Source organism: Meles meles, chromosome 3 (assembly GCF_922984935.1).
Source record: "Meles meles chromosome 3, mMelMel3.1 paternal haplotype, whole genome shotgun sequence".
Lineage (NCBI taxonomy): Eukaryota > Metazoa > Chordata > Mammalia > Carnivora > Mustelidae > Meles > Meles meles.
The window spans coordinates 83,993,539-84,018,083 of record NC_060068.1 but is presented as its reverse complement, the minus strand read 5'-3'; the positions used below and the strand labels follow the sequence as shown (position 1 = coordinate 84,018,083).

General features: G+C 36.1%; 1 protein-coding gene across 2 annotated transcripts in view; it reads left to right on the top strand.

Annotated features, from left to right (window-relative positions):
* FCHO2 (FCH and mu domain containing endocytic adaptor 2) overlaps positions 1–24,545 on the top strand; it is a 119,958-nt gene that overhangs the window by 79,753 nt on the left and 15,660 nt on the right. For both annotated transcript variants that reach the window (XM_045999185.1, XM_045999184.1), the window contains 7 exons: positions 147–189; positions 2,352–2,446; positions 7,127–7,230; positions 11,867–11,996; positions 16,464–16,575; positions 19,806–19,961; positions 20,305–20,437. In XM_045999185.1, the coding sequence (XP_045855141.1) occupies positions 147–189; positions 2,352–2,446; positions 7,127–7,230; positions 11,867–11,996; positions 16,464–16,575; positions 19,806–19,961; positions 20,305–20,437 (773 nt within the window). The remainder of the gene's footprint in view (positions 1–146; positions 190–2,351; positions 2,447–7,126; positions 7,231–11,866; positions 11,997–16,463; positions 16,576–19,805; positions 19,962–20,304; positions 20,438–24,545) is intronic.

Genomic DNA, 24,545 nt, shown 5'->3' with positions numbered 1-24,545 from the left:
TTATTTTTCCTTTTCTCCATAATTTAAGAAACTGCTATCAATTCCACAATTTTTAAATTGTTAATAGTAAAGAGTTCTGTGTTTCTCTTAACATTTAAATATTACTCAGATTATGAATTTTTTCATATTTTGGTTTTTTTAATTAGGTGAAGAGCTAACAAAATCAAAGCCATGTGCTGCATCCAATGAGTAAGTTTCACAGTTAATTTTTTTTTTAAATAGACTACTTTTAGAGCAGTTTTAGGTTCATAGCAAAATTGAGGGGAAGCTACAAAGGTTTTGCATATATATTCACTGCCCCCATATATGCCCGGCCTCCTTCACTATCAGAATCCCCATGAGAGTTACATTTGTTAGAATTGATGAACCTGCAGTGACACATCATTGTCACCCAAAGTCTGGGGTTTACATCAGGATTCACTCTTGTTCTTGTATATCCTGTGAGTTTTGACAAATAGGTAAGGACATGTGTCTCTACCATTATGGTGTCATACAGAGTACAACTGCACTAAAAATCCTGTGTCCTCTACCTGCTCATCCTTACCTTTTTACTGTATTTAGAATAAAATCATTCTTTTGTCCTTTTTTCCTAGAGAGTCTTATTATCTTTGCAGTTTCATTTGGCGTGTTGGTAGTCATCCTCTTTTCTAAGCTGTCAAACACTCTGTGGAGTTTCTAGTTGTTTTAAATTCTCATTTGATACTATTTATAATTTAAAAAAAATCCTTATATAGTTGTATTTGGCCTTGGTGACTTTGCTACTTCTAAATAAAGCTAGGATCCCAAGTTCATACATGTCTGTATTTCAACTAGTTATTCTCATGGAAATTTTCTCACATTCTTCTATCAGTTTTGGCTGTGATCATGTAAAACAGACTGTCCTTTTCATGAGCTTCAAAACAAGGAAATGTCTCAGTTAACTTAAAAAGGCTATCTAGCTCTTTTAAAAAAAAAAAAAAGAAAATGTTTTAAGCCAGTGTTTCATGGGTCCTTTTTCATTTCAGTATCTGTCAATAAGAATACATTCTTTTAATTTCTTTTCTGCTTAAGTGTAGGCTTCATTAAATGGATAGTTTAAAATTATTTGATACTTTGAAAGCTAGGCACTAATGGAACACATTGGTGGTATTCATTTATCATTTTTAAAGATAAGTTCAGTGTTTTTAAAATTTTGTTTTTAGAAACTTACGCAATCATGATGCTAGGTTTTATATATAAGATGCTGTGTGCTTTCATGTAGGTGCATGTTGAGATATTAGATACATACTTATAGGTAATTGTGCCATTTTCTCTGAAATGAGCCTGTTTTCTAAGATTTAAAAACACTGTATTAAATAATGGCAGTTTGAGACATTAAAATATTATTTTAATGGGATTAAGTTTTTTAACACTATATATAAATTTTACTTGTCAGTCATAGTAAAGCTGGAAATAATTTAAGAGGTGGCAAAGTTCAGGTACTTCAGGATTTTAGAGGTTAGACATTTTAAAAGCTTATGACTAAAATGAAAGAAACATTCATACAGAAGTTTTTATTAAAATAAAGAGCTAGAAGTTGAAGCCTGAGAGAAATTAGTCCAGTAGATTTCAAGGGGTCATTGGAGGGAAATCTTTGGTTACACAGCATGTTGAGTTTTTTGAAACTTGAAAGTTGATGCTCTTGATGATTTTGTCCACAGTCTTGATGACCTCTCATAAAAAGATGTAAATGATCCAAACATTTCACTAGACTGCCTCAATAGCCCCGGCTGTGGATTGTCTTGGGAGAAGTCCTGCCCTTCTGTGACCTACTATAGTAATCAGACCTTTGAAGTTTATATCAAGCTGTTGGGCTTACTTCTGTACTTGACAGTTTCAGAGATGAAGGAATAGAGTAAAAGATTCTTTTAAAAATACTTAACTCTGATGTTAAAAATTTCTGCCTGATTTTCTGTGCATGATTTGGTGCTAGGTTTCAATGAGCAGACCTGACACTAGTACCTTTGTGTCCTTGGGCAGTTCATTTAGACTCCAGGGGACTGCTTTTCTTCATTTGTAAAGCCAAAATGATTTCTGTTCTTATAGCCCCAAAAGCAGAGTATAACAAGGTGTGATTGGTGCAGATTAATCTTCTCTACTGCCTCCTACCAATTTTATGTGTTACTGGAGGTTCTGCTTGTAGTAGTTTAAAAAAAAGTTTTAATTTTAACCAATATTTGTTGTTTCTTCACATAATCCATTGACAGAATAACCAACTTTTAAATGCTATATATTTAGCTATTACAATTCTGTGAGATAAATATAAATGACTAAATTTTATACTAATAAAATATTCCTTTGTTAAAATCTTTATTTTTAAAATGTTATGGCAGGAAAGGGACCAGTGATTTACTTGCTTGGGATCCCCTCTTTGGACCATCCCTTGATTCATCTTCTTCAACTTCATTAACTTCATCATCATCATCAGGTAATGTATATATGTATGTGTGTGTGTGTGTGTATATATATATTTGTTTTTTTTTAAACTGAGGAATTCATTAGTTACTTTTCTCCTGGTTGATTTATTCATCATTTTTGTGTTATATTTAATGGTCAAAATATTCTTATCTTCTCGTATTGCCAGATGAAGTGATTTTATGCTGGTTAACTTAGCTGAAAGATCCTATGGCTTATTTGCAACGACGTGGATGGAACTAGAGGGTATTATGCTTAGCGAAATAAGTCAGTCGGAGAAAGACAACTATCATATGATCTCCCTGATATGAGGAAGTGGAGATGCAACATGGGGGGTTTGGGGGGTAGGAAAAGAATAAATGAAACAAGATGGGATTGGGAGGGAGACAAACCATAAGTGACTCTTAATCTAACAAAACAAACTGAGGGTTGCTAGGGGGAGGGGGGGTCGGGAGAGGGGGGTGGGATTATAGACATTGGGGAGGGTATGTGCTAAGGTGAGTGCTGTGAAGTGTGTAAACCTGGCGATTCACAGACCTGTACCCCTGGGGATAAAAATACATTTTATGTTTATAAAAAAATTTAAAATTAAAAAAAAAAAGATCCTGTGGCTTAAACAAAAATTTATGGAACACCATTTTTTTTTATTTTTGTATTTCCATGAATCATTCCATTATCAATGCCCAAATAATTCTCACTGTTCTTAGATAATTCTACTGCATAAATGTGCATTAATGTAATCAGTCTTTTCTTAACAGATATTTCAGTTGCATCCTGTTTTCTAGTATTATGAACATCCATGGATAGAGTTTTGTGAATGTGTCGTAATACCCTTATAATTTATCAGTACAGCATTTGAGTCTCTAGATAAACCCATTGATATTTATTGCCAAACTGCTTTCCAGAAAGGCTTTAGCACTTCCCAAGCAATGTGTCAAAGAAACTTGAATGCTTCTTAGATGTTGTTTTGGCAAGAATATGTTCATTTTCTCTTCAAAATATAAAATCCCACACTAGCCAACAATCCAAGTAGGCATCAAAATGCTTGTCAATAAAACCACTGCTTGTTCAGAGCAAGAGAATAAAATCCATTTTAAGTTGGTCTTCAGCCTTCTCTGGGATTTCAGGAATGCTCTTCAGTATTTGGGGTTAGGGGAATGAGGGAATTGTTGGGGAGAGAATGTGAATTGATTGAGTTCCTGCCACATTGCTCTGCTAGGAGTTACACATATTCTGTTTAATTTCACCTCATTAACTACTGCATGAAGTCCATTTTATTGTTCCTGTTTTATAGATTAAAAAAAAAAGTAAAGTTCAGAGATGATCAGGAACTTCTCTGAGATCATTTTATAGGAAATGAAGAAGCATTGATTCAAACTTGGATCTTACTAATTTTCAAGTCTTCATTCTTTTCATTGCATTCTGACATATTAACTAAACTATAAGCCATACCCAAACAATTTACTATTCTGTTTATAAACCAATTTTTAAAAAAAATTATAAATGGATTGTGAGGCAACCTTAACTCTAGTTTGGAATTTTGAAGAAAGTGGTCTATATTTAATACTTGTAAAACAGCAGGAAACAATGAAAGATTGTTGAACATATTCTGAAATGGCATTATAGACTTCCTCAATAGGCATGTTATTATTTAGTTTTATAAAACTAAACGAAATAGTCTGTATAAGGAAAGTAAGTATACAGGAAAAACTGAAGTTGTCATATAGGCTCTTTTTTGTTTAGTGAAAATGTCAGAATGATGTTTTGTATTTAGAATGAAGAGCCTTCTAAGTAGTGTTTTTCAATTTTGTTAATGTATTTTTTATGAATTGTTTTTTCAAAATATTGAATAAAAATTTTCACACTGGTATCACAGAGGCTTTAGTTATACAGAGATTCCTTCCTAACTGCCCTTAGTTTCTTACTCTTTTTCAGCACAGTCTCTACCTTTTCAAAAAACTTCTTGCTTTTCCTCTTGGTAACTGTCTCAAGGATGTTTTACCCCTATCACTTTTAACTTCAGGTTAAAAATGATTCATTTTTGTTCGGTGGCCATTTGATGTGTGGTAACTAGGAAACAAAAAGTAACAAAATGTTTTAAGTTCACTTTTGTAAGCATTTTTAAACCTTCCTATATAGTCTGAAAAACGATGAAATTATTTTACCTTCCAGAGAATGATAGTCATGTTGAAAAGAGATGATGGTAAAAATCTCAAGATTTGACAGGGTGTAAAGGTGTTAGTGCTGTGTTATTCAGCAAAGTGCCTGACTGGCTAGTGATAGAAATAAGGCAGACCAAGTCAGTGTTGGAGTTAGTATAAAAAACTAGTGTAATATTTTTCAAAAGATAATTTTAAGGGATTTTTGCTGATCACAAGTGGTCAGTTAATTCATGAACAGAAGAAATGGTCTACAGTAAGACTTGTCATAGGAGGGTTTTATTTATATATCAGTGTTTATACTTTTATCAACTGTTAGAGTTAGCTTTTGTTCCTCTGAGAAAACGGGAATAATTATGGCTTATACATTTTGGACCTTCAGTTTTACTCATATGTTTAAGTTTCTTAATGCTCATACTTATTTTCCTTGGTTAATAGAAAGTTTGGACTCGTGGTTTTTTTTGGAAAATGTATTACTACATTTTTCTAGTTTTGAGAGATTAAAATAACATTAACCTGAAACAAGAAAACTATCTGGCTACTTAGATTCATACTTTTGTTTGAATTTTCTTGTTGCTTCTGGTTTTCAACTGCTTTCCCTTCCTTCAGCTTAAGGAACTTAAAAGAGTGCAACAGAAACTCTTTGTCTCACACGGATTTGTTTGAGTGTATAGTAATTGAGTCTTTACTTGAAACCAGCATGTATTTGGAATTTGAAAAAGCAAATTGTAATTATTTGAAAGAGCTGAACCTTAACAGTTCTACCAGGCTAGGTTTGTTCGGGGTCTGTCTGAATGTCATTTGGACAGGCGATTTGCCAGTATCAGTCAGTGCTGTTTTCGTTAATAATGGGCCTGTCTTGGGACACCTGGGTGGCTCAGTTGGTTAAGCGGCTGCCTTCGGCTCAGGTCATGATCCCAGCGTCCTGGGATCCAGTCCCACATCGGGCTCCGTGCTCGGCAGGGAGCCTGCTTCTCTCTCTGCCTCTGCCTGTGCTCACTCTTGCTCTTTCTCTCTGACAAATAAATAAAAATCTTAAAAAAAAAAAAAAAAATGGGCCTGTCTTTAAAGTCTGTATGTCATAGCACAGGGAAATGTTATGGTTCTCAGGTTGGTGCACATTTCTTCCAGTGAACCGTTTAAAGTAGGCGTGCAGCATGAAAGAAGTGGTGCTCAATGGAAGAGGGCAGCAGCCTTAGAATCTGCACATGGTTTCTTAGCAGCTTTATGTTGTTACCTTCAAGCAACTTGAACCTTGTTTGTATCTATTATCCCTTCATAGAACATGCTCTCTGAAGGATTCCCTACCTCTCATGCTTTGACTTTCATACCTCTGTGACTACCTTTTTCTTTAGGTCTTTCCCTGTTTCCTCCATTCCTTCATCAGTGACCATGGGTCCTCAGTTTGTTTCTCCATTCTATTCTATTCTATCCAGGCCTATTCATATATTTTTAACTTTGCAAATCTGCAAACTTAATGTAATGGTTTATATTTCTTCCCATCCATATTCTTCAGTCTAAATTACAGCCCCACCTTTAAATAATCCCTCTGGTTCATTCTAAAACAGGGATGCTTGTGTGGCTCAGTCAGTTCAGTGTCTGCCTTCGGCTCAGGTCATGATCCCAGGGTCCTGGGATCAAGTTCCTCCTTGGGCTTGCTCAGCAGGGAGCCTGCTTCTCCCTCTGTCTGGGGCTCCCTCTCTCTCTGACAAATAAAATCTTAAAAAAGAAAAAGATGATTTAAATTTGCTTCTACTCTTCACTGTTGTTTTGATTATGCTAATAGATTTGTGACTTTTGATGATGTACACTTGAATTTCATTAATTAGGAATACTCAGGTTAGTGTCTGATATATAAAGTGGCAGAACTTGCAGATGGCATTGAAAATCTGAACATTTAATTTATGTAGGATTTAGGAGCAGTGAACATTATATAGGACTTCTATAAGGTGTTTTCTTACCAAAAATTAACTGTAGTGATTTGGTGGTTTTTTTTATAAGTAGGATATTTTTAATACTTTTAATTATCACCAGAAACTTTGCAATGTAATTCAACTTGTAATATGACTTTTAATTAAGGTAAGTGTTTTATTTAGACTTCATGTTACTACTTTGAAGGTGTTATTTCAAATAAGACTTGGTCTTACATTACTGTCTGTCAGTAGATATACTGGCAATAAACTATAGACCTTAGCCTTCAATTGGTTTATTCTCTCTAGATATATCAGATTTTATTTTTTAATATGTGTAAAGAATTAAAACAGGAATAAGTTGCTGTGTATCAGTTCTACTGAAAAGTTAATGTGTGCATGTGAGTGTGTGTGTATGTGTGTTTTCCAGGAATATCGTTAGCTCAAGAAAAGCTCATTTGCTAGATTCCCAGTATTTCAACAAATATCTATAATTATGTAAGTATTTAAAAACTCCTGAAAATGAGCTTTGACTCCTAAGAGTTCCTCTATAATAGAATGTCTTTATGTAAGGATTGCTACATACTAATGATTTTCTTCAAATTTTCTTTTTCCCCTTACCAGCCAGGCCCACAACTCCTCTTTCTGTAGGCACCATTGTCCCACCTCCAAGGCCTGCTTCCAGACCAAAGCTTACTTCAGGCAAACTCAGTGGGATTAATGAAATAGTATGTACTCAGGTGTTTGTTTTTTTTAATTATAACTGTTTGATGTAAGATGCAAATGATATTTTTTCTATATGCCCCATTACAGTTAAGCACTTGGAATTATCTACTGGAGTCTTCAGAACTATAGAAAAGTTTTTCCAGCCAACACTTTCTTTACTCCCTCATATTATCTCAGTGATCATATGCATGGAGTAAGACATTGTTCAGGAGGAAATGAGATGCCTGAGAAAGTTAGCATATAATAAAAATACCATTCAGTATCCGTTCTTTCGCATTTAAGAAGCAGTACTCATGTAATTCTGCTTTAAGTCAAATGCTAAGGAAGAAATGGTGGCCGTTCTTAGGACTTAGAAGTATACTGGCAGGAAAATCCTGGAGGGCATCTAGTCCAGCTTTGTTTTATATATAAAGAAACTAGAGTTTGTTCAGGTCACTTAATTGACTTGTCAAAGTACATGTTGCTTCTAGAAAAAAGCATCAGCCTACAAAAGTTGTCAGGTAATTAAAGGAGATCTACAAGTTATATTCAGAGTGAGCTGCTCCCAAACCAGTCTTCTTGCCTCTAATCTCTTCTGCTTTGCTTAATGTTTTACACTCATTGCCAGTATTACATTTCTAAAAGTCAAGCTTAACTTTCCTTTTCCCCAGACAGACATTTCCAGTGGTCCCCCATAATCCATATGGTTGAATGTTTTAGCTGAATGTACAAGCCTTTTTATCGATTGGCCTCAACAACTTAACGTTCTTACCTAACTGCCCAACTTTCTCCTCTTTGCAACCTGTGTTCCAACCCTTTGAAACTTTGCAGTGTTCCTCAAACACATCATGTTCTTTTATGCACCCATGTCTTATTTTGCTCCCTTTACTGAAATGTCCTTCAGTTTTCTCTGTAGGAAACTGGTCTCTTTTTTTTAAAGATCCAGCTAAATATCATCTAGCTAAAGCCCTCTTTGATCATTACTCTTCCCCCAAGTAGATGTAATCATTCTCTTCCTTATACCCATATACTTTGCTCAAATTTCTTTTAGTGTTAAAATTACATTATATATTCTTTCCTTGTATATTCCCTTCACCAGACTATACCTTAGTCACATAGTGAGATGTTGTTTCATGAATAAATGAAAAGGCTGGAGCACCAAGTGTTGAAATGGTGACATTTTTCTCCTCTTATCCTAATGAACAGACTTCAGGGAGTGAACTCAAAGATTCTAGGTAAAGACTGCCAAGGAGATGATTATTTGAGCAATATAAAAATGGGGCGCCTGGGTGGCTCAGTGGGTTAAGCCGCTGCCTTCGGCTCGGGTCATGATCTCGGGGTCCTGGGATCGAGTCCCGCATCGGGCTCTCTGCTCGGCGGGGGGCCTGCTTCCCTCTCTCTCTCTCTGCCTGCCTCTCTGCCTGCCTCTCTGCCTACTTGTGACCTCTTTCTGTCAAGTAGGTAAATAAAATCTTTAAAAAAAAAAAAAAAAATGACTAGCTCTTATTACCATGGGATTTTTGTCCTGATTGTAAGAGATCATGTAAAATTTGGGAATTAGAGAAAACAGAAAATTAAAATCCCTTCCATATTTCATGACCCAAAGATACCCAGTTAAACTTTTTATATATACCTTTCATTAATTTTTGAATGCTTAAGTATTTATTCATTCACAGTAAAACATAGTTGTTAAAAATGCAAGCTTGTTAGTGACTAATTACTTGAGCAACACTAGCCAAATTACATATTCGGAGTCTGTTTCCTTATGGGTAAATAGGTATAAAGAAAATAGGTGGTGTGAAACTTAAATGAGTAACTGTGTGTAAAACACGACTTTATGGAGTGTGAATAATTGCTCAAAGTTACTGTGAATGATAAATCAGAGGTCATACCTTACATTTTTTTTACTCTTCACTTGAAAATATTTGGGGGATACCTTTCTATTTCATGAATTATTCCATAGATTTCAAACTTCTTTCAAGTGGTAGAATCCTTTGTCAAATGATCCTAAGTTGCAAACCTATTAAGTAAATAAAAGTGGGACTTTTATACTCGAATCTTTCACCCTTTACTCTCTGCGGTAGCCTGGCAAACCTTCTAGAAACCATCCTCTGAGGGCTTCAAGGAGCACCTTTTGAAACAGCTGCAGAGCATAAATGCTCTATCTTGTAATACCACTGTCAGCGTTACATTTTCAAAGGTTTTTAGAGATGTGATTATTTGACATTTAGTTTATATCTAAATTTTCATTATTCAATATTGTCTTAATGATTTCATTATAAACAATGTCTTAATGAATATCCTTTACTTCTTTGCAGACATTATTAGTAAAAAAGTTTAAGGTAAAATTCATGGACTAAAGACACATTTTTAAGACTCTTGATGATTTTTATTGCTATCTTGCCCACCAGAAAGGTTCTGCTGATTTGAATTCTTTTCAGCTGTACATCAGAGTGCTCTTTTCCTTGCATGCTTGTATGTGCACTTTTCTGGGGGAGACTAGATGTTCACAGGGTCTATAATCACACCCTTTCACATTCCTATAGTGAATGCTTCATTGTTCTAGAGCAATTGTTTTCAAAGTTTGTTCTCCAGACTAGCAGCAGCATTACCATCACCAAGGATCTTGGTAAAAATGTAGTTTCTGTGGCTCTACCCCAGACACATCAGAAATTCTATCAAGTGGCCCTCCAAGTGATTCTGATGCATGTTTGGGTTTAAGAACTGCTCTTCTTACGTAGTGCTATTCAATAGAAATACCATGCAGTAACATATATAAAGTTTTATAGTAGCCACATTAGAAAAGGAAAAACAGTGAAATTAACTTTTTATTTTACTCATTACATTTAAAAAAAATCAATTTATAATGTAATCAGTATAAAGAGTGAGAGTATCTTTTCTGTTTGTGTGTACTAAGTCTTCAAAATCTGTGTATTTTATTCTTAAAGCTCACCTCACATTTGGACTAGCCACATTTCAAGTGCTAGTGGCTACTCTACCGGACAGTGCCATAAGCCACTTGAAAAAATGGGTGTGTTTTTGTCTTTTCCTAAAAAATTACAAAGTACACATTCTAAATTGTAAATTATAAAAATGTAGTGACATGACATTGGTCATAAGGCCATGTTGCTATAGGAGAAATTTCTGCCACAGTAGCTGATCAAGTCTTTTTCTAAGCTTGCAGGTTTTAGATTAACTGTTGAATTATTATGTGTTTGGCCTCATGCCATGCACTACTTGCATTTGTATACATAGGGAGCTGCAGTTTCAACCTTATTATATATTTTTTCAGTCTATTAGTCATCAGGTCATCAGAAAGCCATTCTCTGGAACCAATAGTTGAAAAATAGTTAATTGCAGGGAGTAAGGTTTACTTAGTATATAACAGTTTGGATGCTATCTAATTTTTATTTAAGTGTGTATCTGTAAATGTATATTCATAGAATCAAGAGTTCACCAATTTCAGTGTGAATGCTTATAAAGGGTTTTGTTTTTGCCATTTGTTTTTCATGTCCTTCAGTCAATTGAAAACAGGAATAGTATCTTTTTCACCCCGTTGTACTTAGTTCCTAACCCATGGCCTGACACATAGTAGGCACTAGAGAAGTACTGTTTTCACTTAATACTTTTACAAGCAGAAAAAGGTTATTTTTAAATAAGGAAAATATGCCTTATTTTAAAAAATGAAATCCCTGAGGAAGAGTTGCTCATCTATTATTGGAACACTTAGGAATGTGAAATGGAAAAACCCATTCCTCCAGGTAAAAAAAATGAACTGAAGTTCTATTTTTTGTATTTGTTTTTATGTTTAGAAGAGTGGGAAGGCAGTAGAATTAAGATTTTCTCAAACCTCTTTTATGGGGTAAACTGTCTCAATAAAGAAACATTACAAGGAATTATAAAGGGAAAATGGACATACATGTAAAAACCAAAAGAAAGGGGCAAACAAGATTTAGGGTTTGCAGAAAATAAAGCAAAGGATTAGTGAAAGCTCAGGTTATACTAAGCCCTCCCGAAACTAAATCGGAGGCATCCTCTAGAATCTATTTTACTAACTGACCAGTGGAGCCCGACGGGAAGGCTCACCCCAGCTATTTTGGGGGAGGAAGGTCTGTGGGTAGAGCCACGTCCTCTAGAATCTATTTTACTAACCAAAACTAAATCGGAGGAAGCTAGCAAAGACAACTTATAAAAGGCGCAAAATGTCAATCTTATTTTTATCGATTTAAAAATTTTTTTCTTTCTTCTAAGGCTCATCCATTTATTGCTGACAAGGGTACAAAGAAATACACTCTTACATTTATAGGCAGTAAAGTGAATAATCCTTTTGGGAAGCAGTTTGGCAGTGTGTATGAAAAGCCTTCATACTGTTTAAACTTACAGTTTAACTTCTGAGAATCTGTCTTAAACATACTTCTCGAAATGGAGAAAATATTCTATGTATAAAGGTTCTCTCAACAGCATTATTTTAAAATAGCCTTCTCAGCCTTTAATCTCCTCTTGAAAATGATTTGACCTATGGCATTTCTGTTTTTAGTTTTAAGAAACAATAAATTTGGTTTAGTATATTAAACTTAATTTTATCTGATACCTATAAACCTTTTCTTATAAGGAAGAACTGTTTTAGCATTTTGGTAAACAACTTTTTTTGTTTTTAAGCCCAGGCCATTCAGCCCACCTATAACTTCCAATACCAGCCCACCTCCTACAGCTCCTTTAGCCCGGGCAGAAAGTTCTTCCTCTATCTCATCTTCAGCTTCATTAAGTGCTGCCAACACTCCAACAATAGGTAAGTGATTATCAGAGATTACTTGTGATAGTCAGCATTCCAAGTATGGTCAGGCTGAATTTTGTTTTTTAATGAGCTGATGAATAATTTAACGTTACAAATTTTGATTTTTTGGAAACACACCTGGCATTATCAGACTAACCACATTTTCCTTTTCTGTTACATGGTTTCTATTATTTGAATAGGAGGCTTTTTTTTTAATAGCACTAAGAGTATATCAAATTTATAAACTACTGACCAATACAAATAGTTGAAGGCGAAATATAATGCAGTCCTTTCTCATATGAAGTGATACTGGCATTCCTCAGCTTTAATTTTAATAACAATTCAATTTAAGAAAGGAGTTTTGTGCTTGCAATTAAGTATTTCTACAAGAATTTAAATCATGAAGATCTAGAAGTAATGGATGTTAGAGTACAGGCGTATAAACCTAGATCCCACCAAATAAATCTAGTATTATATTGCATCTAGATTTTGCTCAAGACATTTTTCTGTCTTCACTTCTATTTTTTTCTACAAATTCTTACTGTTTTCTTGACCACTGTTAAAGCAAAAAGCCACTTAAAGCTGCTGTGTTATGGGAGTGACAGCTTCCTATCAAAATTAGGAGAGTCCCTACTGCTGCTTCTAAGTAGTAATGAGTTTATCTTTGATATTGCCAGTCACTGATGCACACAACTCAGCATAATTCAGTAGTTCTCAAAGGGTGATCCTTGTACCTGCACCATCTGTCTGCATCATCTGGAAACTTACTAGAGACAGAGACCTTTTCGTTCCCAGACCCGGTGTGGGGCTGGCAGTTTTTGAATGGGCCTTCCAGGTGATTGTGATGCATGCTAGGTTTGAGAATAATAGCCCTATTTTAGGCAGATTTAATTATATCCAATTTGATTTGTCAAAACTCAGAAAGGAGAGAAGTGCATTGTCTAAGCATGGCCATTGTAAAAATGACATAATATAGGCTAATGGAAGATTAAAAGTTACTTGATTTTTACATGTCCAAACATGATGTTACCATCCTATTTTATATACCTTTATGAGCATATCATTTTTCCTGTCTTTTACCTTCAGGTAGAGTACATCTAGTAAGTTTTTCTTTTTGCTATATTGAGCACTTTATTCATGTATTTTCTCTGTATATGTGTTTTTTTAATTTGGGTTTTTGCAGACTGTTTTAGTCATAAAAAAACATAGATGGGTCCTTTAAAAGTTGGGTGGTCTGGGTAACCAAAATTTGGTTTAGTTCTCCATTTTCTCTAGGTTATTTAGAAGGATTTCAATTTGTGATGGAAATTATTTTGATTGAGTAGGTACATATTTGTGCCAGCAATAGGAGAACCACAGGTAGGTGATAGCTGTTACACTGGCAGGTGGGATGTAATGTGGATTTTGTACAACAAGGCACTTTAAATCTACCATAAAAGTCGACTTTTTTTTATTACAATGCTTATTCAGCTCTGTTTAAGGTTTTTATTCTTCTTGAAAATATTTTCTTTTCCTGCAATATTTTGTATTTAAATATGATAGAAGATGATAATTTGATTGGGACACTCTCTGAAATTGAAAAGCACTGTGAGACTTCACAAGGTATTGTATCAGAAGCAACGTATGTGTTGACTAATGATCCTAAAAGTGTATCTAAAATACTTTGTTACCTCATTTTTCCTTTTTCAGCAATGTATGCTGTCTCAGAAGTCAAGAATAACTCTAAGGTTTAACATTCTCAATTTTGTACTAATTATGTCCAGTTGCTGTACAGGATCTATTGATATCAGCTCCCCACTTTTAAAAACCTATAGTGTTTTTGTATTGCCCTCCATCTGCTTTTCTTTCCTCCTCAACATTAAGAACCGTCCATAAATCTTACTGCTAAAGGTGTCAGAACCATAGAAAAAGTGATGAGAAAAGAGGCAGAAAAACTATGTCAGTTAAAAAAAAATGGTAATACCCCAACTACGGGAGCAAAGGCTGTCCTAGGAAAGCCATTCATATTGTGAGGTGAGGTATAAAGGTAGCCAATAATTGGGAGTGTTTTTTAATCCTGAGCCGAGAGGAATTCCACAAAACTATCCATTGATTATTACAGGAAGATACTTCTTACTTCAATTTTATAAGCTCTCTGCATTTTCAAAACATACAGTTGTTTAAATATAGAACAATGACTCCAAAATTAGAACACATGATATCCTTCTAAAGAATACAAGGAATTTATTTCTATGACTTATTCTGAATAGTATTTATAAATAAGACTTCTGTGCTGTGCGAAGGACTTGGTTACATATGTCCCATGTCAAACTTCTTTTTTTTGAACTGTGCATGTGCAGTATGATCTTGAAAGGAAAAGAATAGGAAGTATTAAAGGGGATATGCCAAGATGTTAAGTGGATTTTGAGTTTTTTCCCTACTTGCCAGTATTTCAATAATGGACTTACAATATACAGGGACTGTTTCAAGAATTCTCAATCTATATGCCCAAATTGGATAATTGAAAATAATAACATGTAGGTTTCTTTTGATTTTTTTTTTTTGTCAAAGTAGGAACAACATTAATGTTACCTATGACTGTGTAAATCTCCATTTGTTGTAGGTGGTTTAAGGGAAAAGATTAAATTCATAGTTGAGAATATAGTTTTGTTTAGTAAAAAAAAATATTACAGCTTTCACCTTCCTCTGAAAAATACAATTTTCTGAATTTCTGGTGACCCTCTGGTTTAGAACAATATATATATATATATTTTAAAGTTTACTGTTTGCATAGTTGTATTCAGTTAATCTATACTTAATCTGCTTTTTTCCCTCAACATTTTCTTATGCACATATCTGGAATTTCTGCCTTTTGATCAGCCCCTTATCTTTCATTTAATCATCTCTCACCTGATCCAGAATTGAATCCCTGGCAACAGACATTTTTCTCTTCATTCCAGGATCCACTCTGTGTTCAGAGTGATCTTAGTAGATGAAAAATATAGCCATATTTCTCTTAAACATTTTTAGTGGTTTTAGTGCCATAAAGATAAAATTAAAGGTCCTCCATGCTGTGATCTGGGCCTTAAACATTTCTCTAGACACATTTCCATCTCCTTTCATCTTTCTAGTCATCCCCCATTCACCAAGTATGCTCATGCTTTATAAAACTACTTTTGGTTCCAAAAGGCAGCATTTTTTTTTCATGCCACCTTGGCTTAGTGCTAGACACATGTTAGAGTTAGTAAATAGTAGCTGGTGTGATTTTTTTGAGATTTTTATATTACTCAGTTTTTTAAATTTTCATATGAAATTAAGTTTTTCTTTTTTTTCTTTAAACAGTCGGGGGATGGGGGCAGTTACTTTTCCCATTGGCCTAGAAGCAGTTCTTATTTTTCATCCCTGAGCTATTTTTTTTTAACTATGAAGAACTTTCTAAGGCATAATTCCTTCAAAATATTAAATACCACCAAATCTTCCTAGCTGTTAAAGCTAACAAAAGATCTGTTTGTAGAATCTCAGTGTCACTTGTGAGGCAGAGAGTTAGTACTGATTTTTGTCAGAACTAGTATTTTAGGTATTTCAGAAGTAACACAGATTTATAGACCAAAAGCATACATCCAAATTTCTGAGACATCTGTTGACCTAGATTGTTCATTCTTAAGAGAAAAACTGAATAAACTGTATTATTGGCTTTTTTTTTAAAGAAATTTCATCATTTATTGTATATTAAATAAAATGCTCCACTTTCTAATCAGTAGCAGTAGTGGTAAGGTGTAAATGGGACGAGTACATTTGTCCAGAAAGGCAGTCAATTATTTTGAGGAATTTTCCTATTGTAAAATAAACCAGAAACTTTACTTAGGTTAAAGAAAAAAACAAACCTGAACACATGTATAAATTTTTTTACTTGAAAATGATGTTTATATGAGTTGACTTTAAAGGTAAATAAGCCAAGTAAGTAAACATTTTATCAGGAATGTTATAAAAATTAACATTATTAATCCCATTTGCCAAGGTAAGGAAATAAAATGTAAGCATTAGACAAAGAAGAAGTAAAAGAATTATAATGAGTAGTGTATCATTTTGAAATAGCTGATGTATAAAAGTAGCTGAAATACAAAAACCCAGTTTAATGCCCTGCTGTATGTGATTGGTAGAACCTGAAACAATTTATTATCTGAAGGGTTGTGAAGAAATGTTTTACTAATTTTAGTTGTTCAGGGGAAGGGCTTTTCCTTCTGACACTTCTTAACCAAAGTGTTCAGTGTCATTTCATTTAAAAGAAGTCAGTGTGACATGTTTTCCTGATTTTTTTTGGTCCTCTGTATATGTTTCAATGTGTTCTATACTCTATTTCTTAACCTCCAGATTTACACATGGGCCATCAGTGGAACCAGTAATAGAGTCATTTGTGACAAGCTAACATTATGAATTTACCTGTCTTGTTATTTTATAAATGTCTTTCTGTAGGATTTAACAAATGAATTGTATGTATTCTAGGTGTGTCACGAGGTCCCAGCCCTGTCAGCCTTGGAAATCAAGACACCTTACCTGTGGCAGTTGCCCTCACAGAATCTGTTAATGCCTATTTTAAAGGAGCAGATCCCACCAAGTAAGTTTTAAAAAGATGTGTGTGTGTGCGCGCGTGCACACGCATTTTTAGTGGGGAGAGGGCCTAGTGGTAAATTTTCAGAGTTACAGTTTGATTCTGTAAGAGTTTTCTGTTACTTATTTACCTGCCTTTTTTGCTATCAAATATAGTCATTTAGCAATTGTCTTTCTTAAAAAATAAAAAAAATCACTATAATCAACAGTAGTAATGGCTTTTCCCCCCCAGTTTATTTATATTTTTCCCCAGGGTTTATGGCCATTATGACCCATCTGTTGTTTGACGTACTGTAGAGCAGGATGATGACAGATGACGAGAAGGGGATAGAACTCTGAATCTTGGCTTAATGTATATCTTTGGTAAAATGTTATGTTTGCCAGAGAGACCTAGAATATATGTCTCATTTTTTTTTAAAGATTTTATTTATTTGACAGAGAGAGAGATTACAAGCAAGCGGCGGGGGGCGGGGGGCTGGGAAGCAAGCTCCCTGCTGAGCAGAGAGCCCGATGCCAGCTTGATCCCAGGACCACGACGTGAGCTGAAGGCAGAGGCTTAACCCACTGAGCCACCCAAGTGCCCCTATATGTCTCATTTTTAAGACTCTTGTCAAGGAGTCAGTTTAACCCCCTTCTTTTAAGAAAAGATTTTGGTGAATGATTACCCCTACTTTTTGTGTATAACTGTACTCATTCAACAGATATTTGAGTGCTTACTATGTGTAAGCACTCATGTGAGAAGCAGCTTGTTAGTTTTCTCTTATGGTAATGCAAACCTTTTAGAGCAGAACTTTGTTTAGTGAAGTATCCTCCACACTTGAGTACTTGATGGATAATTATATGTTGAACAACATGAAAGGGAATGGTATTGATATGTGCTATGAAGAAAAATAACTAGGGTAGGAAGAGACGAGTTACAGTAGAGGGCTATTTTTTTTTTTAAGATAACCTTTTTGATGTTAAAATTAAGGAGATGTTTCAAAGACATTGTGGAGCAAACCATGCAGATGTCTGAGGGAAGAACATTCCAGTGAGTGTAAAAGGCTGAGATAGAAGCATGCTTGCATATTTGATGAACAGCAAAGAGATTATCATGTCACTAAGTTGGAGTTAGCAAGGGTGTAGTCAAAGATAAGTCCTTAGAGGGACCAGATCAGGTTGGAATTGTAGACTATGGTGAAGAGTTTGGAGTTTATTTTGAGCAAGGTCAGAAGCCAGTGAAGGCTTTTGACAGAGAAGTGATGAGGTTGCCTAGCTCTTTGAAGCAGCACTCTGGCTGCCGTAGAGAATAAACTAGAAGGAGCCAGAGTACAAACAGAGATTAACTGCAGCAGTTCAGGTGAGAGACGATGGTGGCGTATATAAGGTTATTAGCTGAGGAGATCACGAATGATCATACGATATTGAATTCCTTTTGAAAGCAAGGGTTGTCAAAAGGAGATGGGTAGGTTTGAAGTACTTATTAAGACAACTAAATATGTGATTCTGGAGTTCAGGGAATAGGTCTTAGGTCATTAATTTGTATATAATCCTGAAAGCCACAGGTCTCAGGGAATAGAGTAGAGATCTCATGAGAACTCTCGCTCCCTTCAGTGCTTTGAAAACAAAAAGATGACAGTGATTTGGTAAAGGAATTTGATACAACATGCAGGAGAGGTGAGAGAACCAGTAGAGCAGTGTCCCAGAAATGAAGTGAATAAAACCCTTTCATGAAGGATGGTGTGAAGCTGTAACTGATGCCGATGATACGTCAGGAAAAATGGACCTTCGACATTCTGGAGATCGTTGGTGACATTTACCAATGATTTTAATTGAGTGTTGGAGAGGAAAGCATGCTTGGAGGGAGTTCAGGAGAAGGAGATGATGCAAATATGGCTATATTTGGAAAGAGCAAGTATAGAAAATTTTCAAGATGTCTTGTTCCAAGTGGAAGGAGAGAGGTGGAGTGGTAACAGTGGAGGAATGATAGAATCAAAGACAGTTTTTATTAATTTTAGTTTGTTTTTTAAAGAGATATATTTTAGCATGTCTGTACACTAATGGGAAAGATCATTATTTTTGGAAAAATTTGAACTTTCAGGAAAAAGTACAATTCCATGGGTAAAGTCCTTTGATATGTGGAAGGAGATGAGCTTTAGTGCAGAAGCAGTGAAATTGGCCTTAAGTGCATTGACTGGTCATCTGTTGAAACAAGAGGGGAGGTATGAATACAGAGTCTAGTAGGAGTTCAGTTCTGAGACTGTAAGTTCTTTCCTGACTTTATTTCCTCAGTATAATTTGAAGTCAATGACTGTGACTTTGGGGGAAGGAATACTGCATGTTAGAGGAAAAAGAAGATATGAAAAGAGGTAGCATTGCATAATGATGGACCAGGAAATCCCAAGAGACAAGGAAATGAGGATTTGAAGGAATGAGTGAAAATATAGTAGGAACAGTGGATTGTGGAAGCCTTGAGGAGGTTGGAGACTTGGAGATGTGGTACTAGACAGAATGAGCCAGGAAAAGAGGACGTGGCCATGAGAGGAGTGGGGACACTGAAATTGAGATGATGGAGGGGCTTTGGTGTCTGAGGTAGGCTGGAAGACAGGATCATTGGAGGTAAGGGGCTGAGAACTAGGTGAACAAAATATTAGGATTATCTGTGTGGATATTGAAATGGCTACAAATTATGATAATAGTAGTACAGACACAGACTTAACAGTGGGCCAAGAGCTAAATTTTCAGGGAAATCAAAGGGAATATCGAAGGTAACTTGAAAGGGATGGAATACCAAGTAGTATAGTTTGATGGTGTGGGTTACAAAGGAGGCTGGAGATTTTTTGGAAGGAAGTAGGAACAGAGAATTGGAAGGGCAGTGAGAAGCAAGGAAGACCTTTCCCACTGCCACTGTCAGGCCCAGGACTCGGGGGGGTTTTCAGGGAAGAAGAGCTGCAAGTGGGGATAGTGTTAGGGAAAGAATGTCTTTATAGGACAGCCAGGGGAATGTTTCCACAAACGAGTGGAGGAATACGAGCTTTATGCTTGCATTTGTCTTTGGAGTTTAAGTCTAAGCAAAGATGATGATATGTGCCTATGCCAATACACACAAAATCATTTTTTAAATAATTAAATTGAAAAAATAATTCATCCATAATTATGACAAATTTTTATGTGTCCTTCTTAAACCAAGCACGTTTTAAATGGATATTAAAACACCTTATATACTCCACTTAAAAATTTCCAACTTCCTAATTTCAGGTGTATTGTGAAGATCACAGGTGACATGACAATATCATTCCCAAGTGGAATTATTAAAGTCTTCACTAGCAATCCATCTCCAGCTGTGCTGTGCTTCAGGGTGAAAAATATCAGCAGGCTAGAGCAAATTCTTCCAAATGCACAACTTGTGTTCAGGTTTGTGTACTTTTGTTTTGAGGGTGTAATTTCTGTAAAGCTTTTCCTTCTTTATTGAAGCAATAATAATTGAGTTGGGTGACAATATAGCCTGCTGTTGCTTGTGTGTTTTGGGTGGTAGTGATGGTGGTGGTAGTTGTTAAATCCTTCTCTCCTGTCCATTATCTCAGTGTTCGGGCAAGTTTCTGCTGTGTTCTATTCTTTATCCCCCTAACTTTAGTTTTCCCTCAACCCACCTTTTGGGTTATTCCTACTTGTCTTCCCTGGTCACCAAATGACAATATAGAAGCAAAGGATAAAGCCAAGTCAGATAAAATAACAAAAATATTTCTTATGCATACAGTGATCCATCACAGTGTGATTCTAACACAAAAGATTTTTGGATGAACATGCAAGCTGTTACTGTCTACCTCAAGAAGCTGTCAGAGCAAAATCCAGCTGCTTCTTATTATAATGTAGATGTATTAAAGTATCAGGTGAGTGTCTTATCCTTATAAAAGTCCTAAATTGAAATAATAGAATCTCACAGATTAATTAATAGGTCATGGCCAAATGAGGTTTATTTCAGAAATTCAAGAATATTTCCTTTTTTTTTAAGCTAGCAGCTTTTTCTTTTTTTAAAAAACTTTTTTTTAATTTATTTGATAAACGGAGATCATAAGCAGGCAGAGAGGGGAGAGGGAAGCAGGTTCCCTGCTGAGCAGAGAACCCAATGGGGGGCTCGATCCCAGTACTCTGGGATCATGACCCAAGCCGAAGGCAGAGGCTTTAACCCACTGAGCCACCCAGGTGCCCCAAAGATTTTGTCAGAGAGAGAGGGAGTACATGAGCTGCACAGGCAGAGGGAGAAGTAGCCTCCCCACTGAGCAAGGAGCCCTGATGTGGGACTTTATCCTGACCTGAGCCGAAGGCAGACCTTTAACCAAACCAGTGGAGCCACTTAGGCATCCCTAAAGATACTTCAGAATAAAATCTGTTAAGCCAAAATAAATAGATGATCAAATTCACCATTTATGCCTGCTGAAAATACTGAATAAATATAAATATGTGAATTTGTCCTTAACCTGAAAAGACCAGCAACATCAGTCTTAATGAAACACATAAAGCAGTTACAAAGTCTGGAATGGCAGACACCTGTTATGCTCATTAACAGTATAAGATTTATCTGGATGTGTTAGGACAGGTAGACAAGAGAATAAAGTAAGCAGTAATAAACACTGGAAGGAAGAACCCAGATATTACTTACAAGTGATAGTATAGTCCTGAAAAACCCAAGGGAACCTACTCAAAAACTATTTGCTATAAGAGCTTTTAGTAAAGTGGTGAGTTTAATGCAAAAAGTAGTAGCTTTCTAAATAACCAGTTAGGAATTCTAATGCAGAAAAGATAATGACAACAACAAAAAAGTAATCAGAGTTGGAGAGGTTGTATAAGATGACAACCTAGGGGGCACCTGGGTGGCTCAGTGGGTTAAAGCCTCTGCCTTCGGCTCAGGTCATGATCTCAGGGTCCTGGGATCGAGCCCCACATCGGGCTCTCTGCTCAGCAGGGAGCCTGCTTCCTCCTCTCTCTCTGCCTGCCTCTCTGCCTACTTGTGATCTGTGTCAAATAAGTAAAAAAAAATTAAAAAGATGACAACCTAGGAGGATTCTGAATTCTCCTTCTAAGGACACACCAAACCTACAGCTATATCTGGAACAGTTTCCTCTAAAAAAGACCTGAAAACTACCTAAACAGTTCCTTCACATTAGCAAACAAGAAAAGGGTCACATGGAAGCATGCAGGAGAGGCTGATACCCAGTCTCCCTACAAACCCCACCTCCAGCACTGCAATCCACAATCAGAAGGGAACTCACAAACCTCGAGCTTCTTCCTTAGTGAAAGGTTCCTGTCCCATATCGGGCATCCCAACTTCTAAGACCTGTGCCTGAGAAAAGAGCCCCCAAAATATCTTGCTTTGGAAAGCAAAAGAGTTCATACCCGTGATACACAGGGCTATAGTGAATCTGCAAACCCTTATAGAGGGCTCTTACAGAGATTCACTCACCTTAGGGACCAGGGCAGAAGCAGCCATTCAAAAAGTACTCAGACTATATGTGAAAGAGATTCATTTGCTAATTACAAAATGTGAGCCAGTGAGGCAGGGGCCTGTATAGGGATACTTTCCAGGGTAGAGGATTAGCAAATTAGTGTTAATTTACGAAAGCTGGCAGGTGCCATATATATATATATATGTATATATATATATATATATATACACACACACACACACACACACATATTATTTTATCAGGCTTTTTAAAAATTTTTTTTAAAAGTTGGTATCATCTTTACTATCCAGGGAACATAGGCTGAACAATGTCATTTTTACACTCTCCTTCTGCTATGCTACAGCTTGCTGATACCTTCCACAAAGGAGCTTATACACTTGTCTGGAGCCCTGGTTTTTTTCAGCTGTTGCCTAGCAGACACCTGTAGATTGCCTGGTCTGGTGGCTAGCAGGTCTTATGCTTGTGGTCTTACAAGTCTATGTATATTTGCTTTCCTTTTTTTTTTTTTTTTTAAGATTTTATTTATTTATTTGACAGAGAGATCACAAGTAGGCAGAGAAGCAGGCAGAGAGAGAGGAAAGGAAGCAGGCTCTCTGCTGGGCAGAGAGCCCAATGTGGGGCTCGATCCCAGAACCCTGGGATCATGACCTGAGCCAAAGGCAGAAGCTTTAACCCACTGAGCCACCCAGGTGCCCCTATATTTGCTTTCTTTAAAAGCTGCTGCCTGACGGTTTGGGTTCCTTCCAGTCAGTCTCAGTGTAGGTACTGAGATTACCTCTTTTGGAATAGTGACAGGTCTTGGCACTATTGGGAGCTATTGAAAAAGAATAGGCTGCTTGGATAATCACCAAGTGCCAAGAGACAGGTAGCAGCTAGGGTAAGGTTTAATGTGACAGTTCATCTACATGAAGCTACTTCTTCAAGCCTGGGAGTGGTGGCTGTTTCATCTAATATGTAGAAACAGACAGACTTGAGCAAAATCAAGAAACAAGAATAATGTTCCTAATAAAAGAACAAGATAAAACCTCAGAAAAAAAGCCTTAATGAAATGGAGATAATTTGCTTGATAGAGAGTTCAAAGAAATGGTCATAAAGGTGCTCACTGAACTTGGGATAAGAGTAGATGGGCACAGAACTTTAACAAAGAAATAGAAAATACCAGAAAATATCAAATGTATGTCACAGTGCTGAAGAATACAGTATGTGACTGATAAATTGGAAGTGTTCAGCAACAGACTAGATAAAGCAGAAGAAGGGATCAGTGAACCTTAGGACAGTGGAACTCACCCAGTCAGAATAGCAAGAAGAATGAAAAAAGGAAGGATAGTTCAAGAGTCTTATAAAGGCAACATCACACAGACTACCATTTGCATTATAGGTGTTTCAGAAGGAGGAGAGGGTAGAGAAAAGCACAGAGAACTTATTTGAAGAAGTAATATAAGAAAATTTTCCAAATCTGGGGAAGGAAACAGACATCCAGATCCTGGAAGACCGGAAGATCCCAAATTAGATGATCCTGAAGAGACTTACACCAAGATATTTTTTAATTAAAATATCAAGTTAAAGAGGTCTTAAAAGTACATGTTACATGTAGGAGAAACCACCCTCCCCCCATAAGACTGTCAGATTTTTCAGCACAAACATTGCAGGCCAGAAAAGAGACAGCAGGGTACATCCAGAGTACTTAAAGAAAACAGCTTCCAACCAAGAATACTCTACCCTGCAAAGTTATCATTTACAGTTGAAGGAGAGAATTTTCTGGATAAGCGTAAGGTGAAAAAGTTCATTACAATTAAACCAGCCTGACAAATGTTAAAATCTTTTTTTAAAAAAGTCCTTTTATTTATTTTTTTGACACAGAGAGATCACAAGTAGGCAGAGGGGCAGGCGGGCGGGGGGCAGGGAGGGGTGTGAAGCAGGCTCCCCCTGAGCAGAGAGCCCGATGCTATGCAGGGCTCTATTCCAGGACCCTGAGACCATGACCTGAGCTGAAGGCAGAGGATTAACCCTCTGAGCCACCTAGGTGCCCCTAAAAGGACTTTTATTAAGCTGAAAAGAAAGGGGACTAAATAAGAAAACAAATGCAAGTATAAATCTCACTGGTAAAGGTAAGCATATGTGGAAAGATGTAGTGGATTAATTACTTATAAAGGTAGCATGAAGATTAAAAGCCAAAAGTAGTAAAATTAACTATACAATAATTAGTTGAGGAATCACTAGGTAAAGATAAAATGTAACATCAGAAACATCAGATGGTGGGGGGGTACTAAAAATAAGGTAGTGTTGTAGATTATCTTCAAACTTCAGTGGTTCTCAAAATAGTTATAAATATAGGTTGCTAAATGTTAGCCCCATGGTAACTACAAAAACCTACAGTAGATACACAAAATATGAGAAAGGAATTTAAGCATGCTAGTAAATAAAGTCCTCAAACCACAGAGGAAGAGCACAAAAGAAACAGAGACAAACTACAGAAGCACCCAGAAAACAGTTGACAACATGCCAATAAGTACACACCTATCAGTAATCTGTA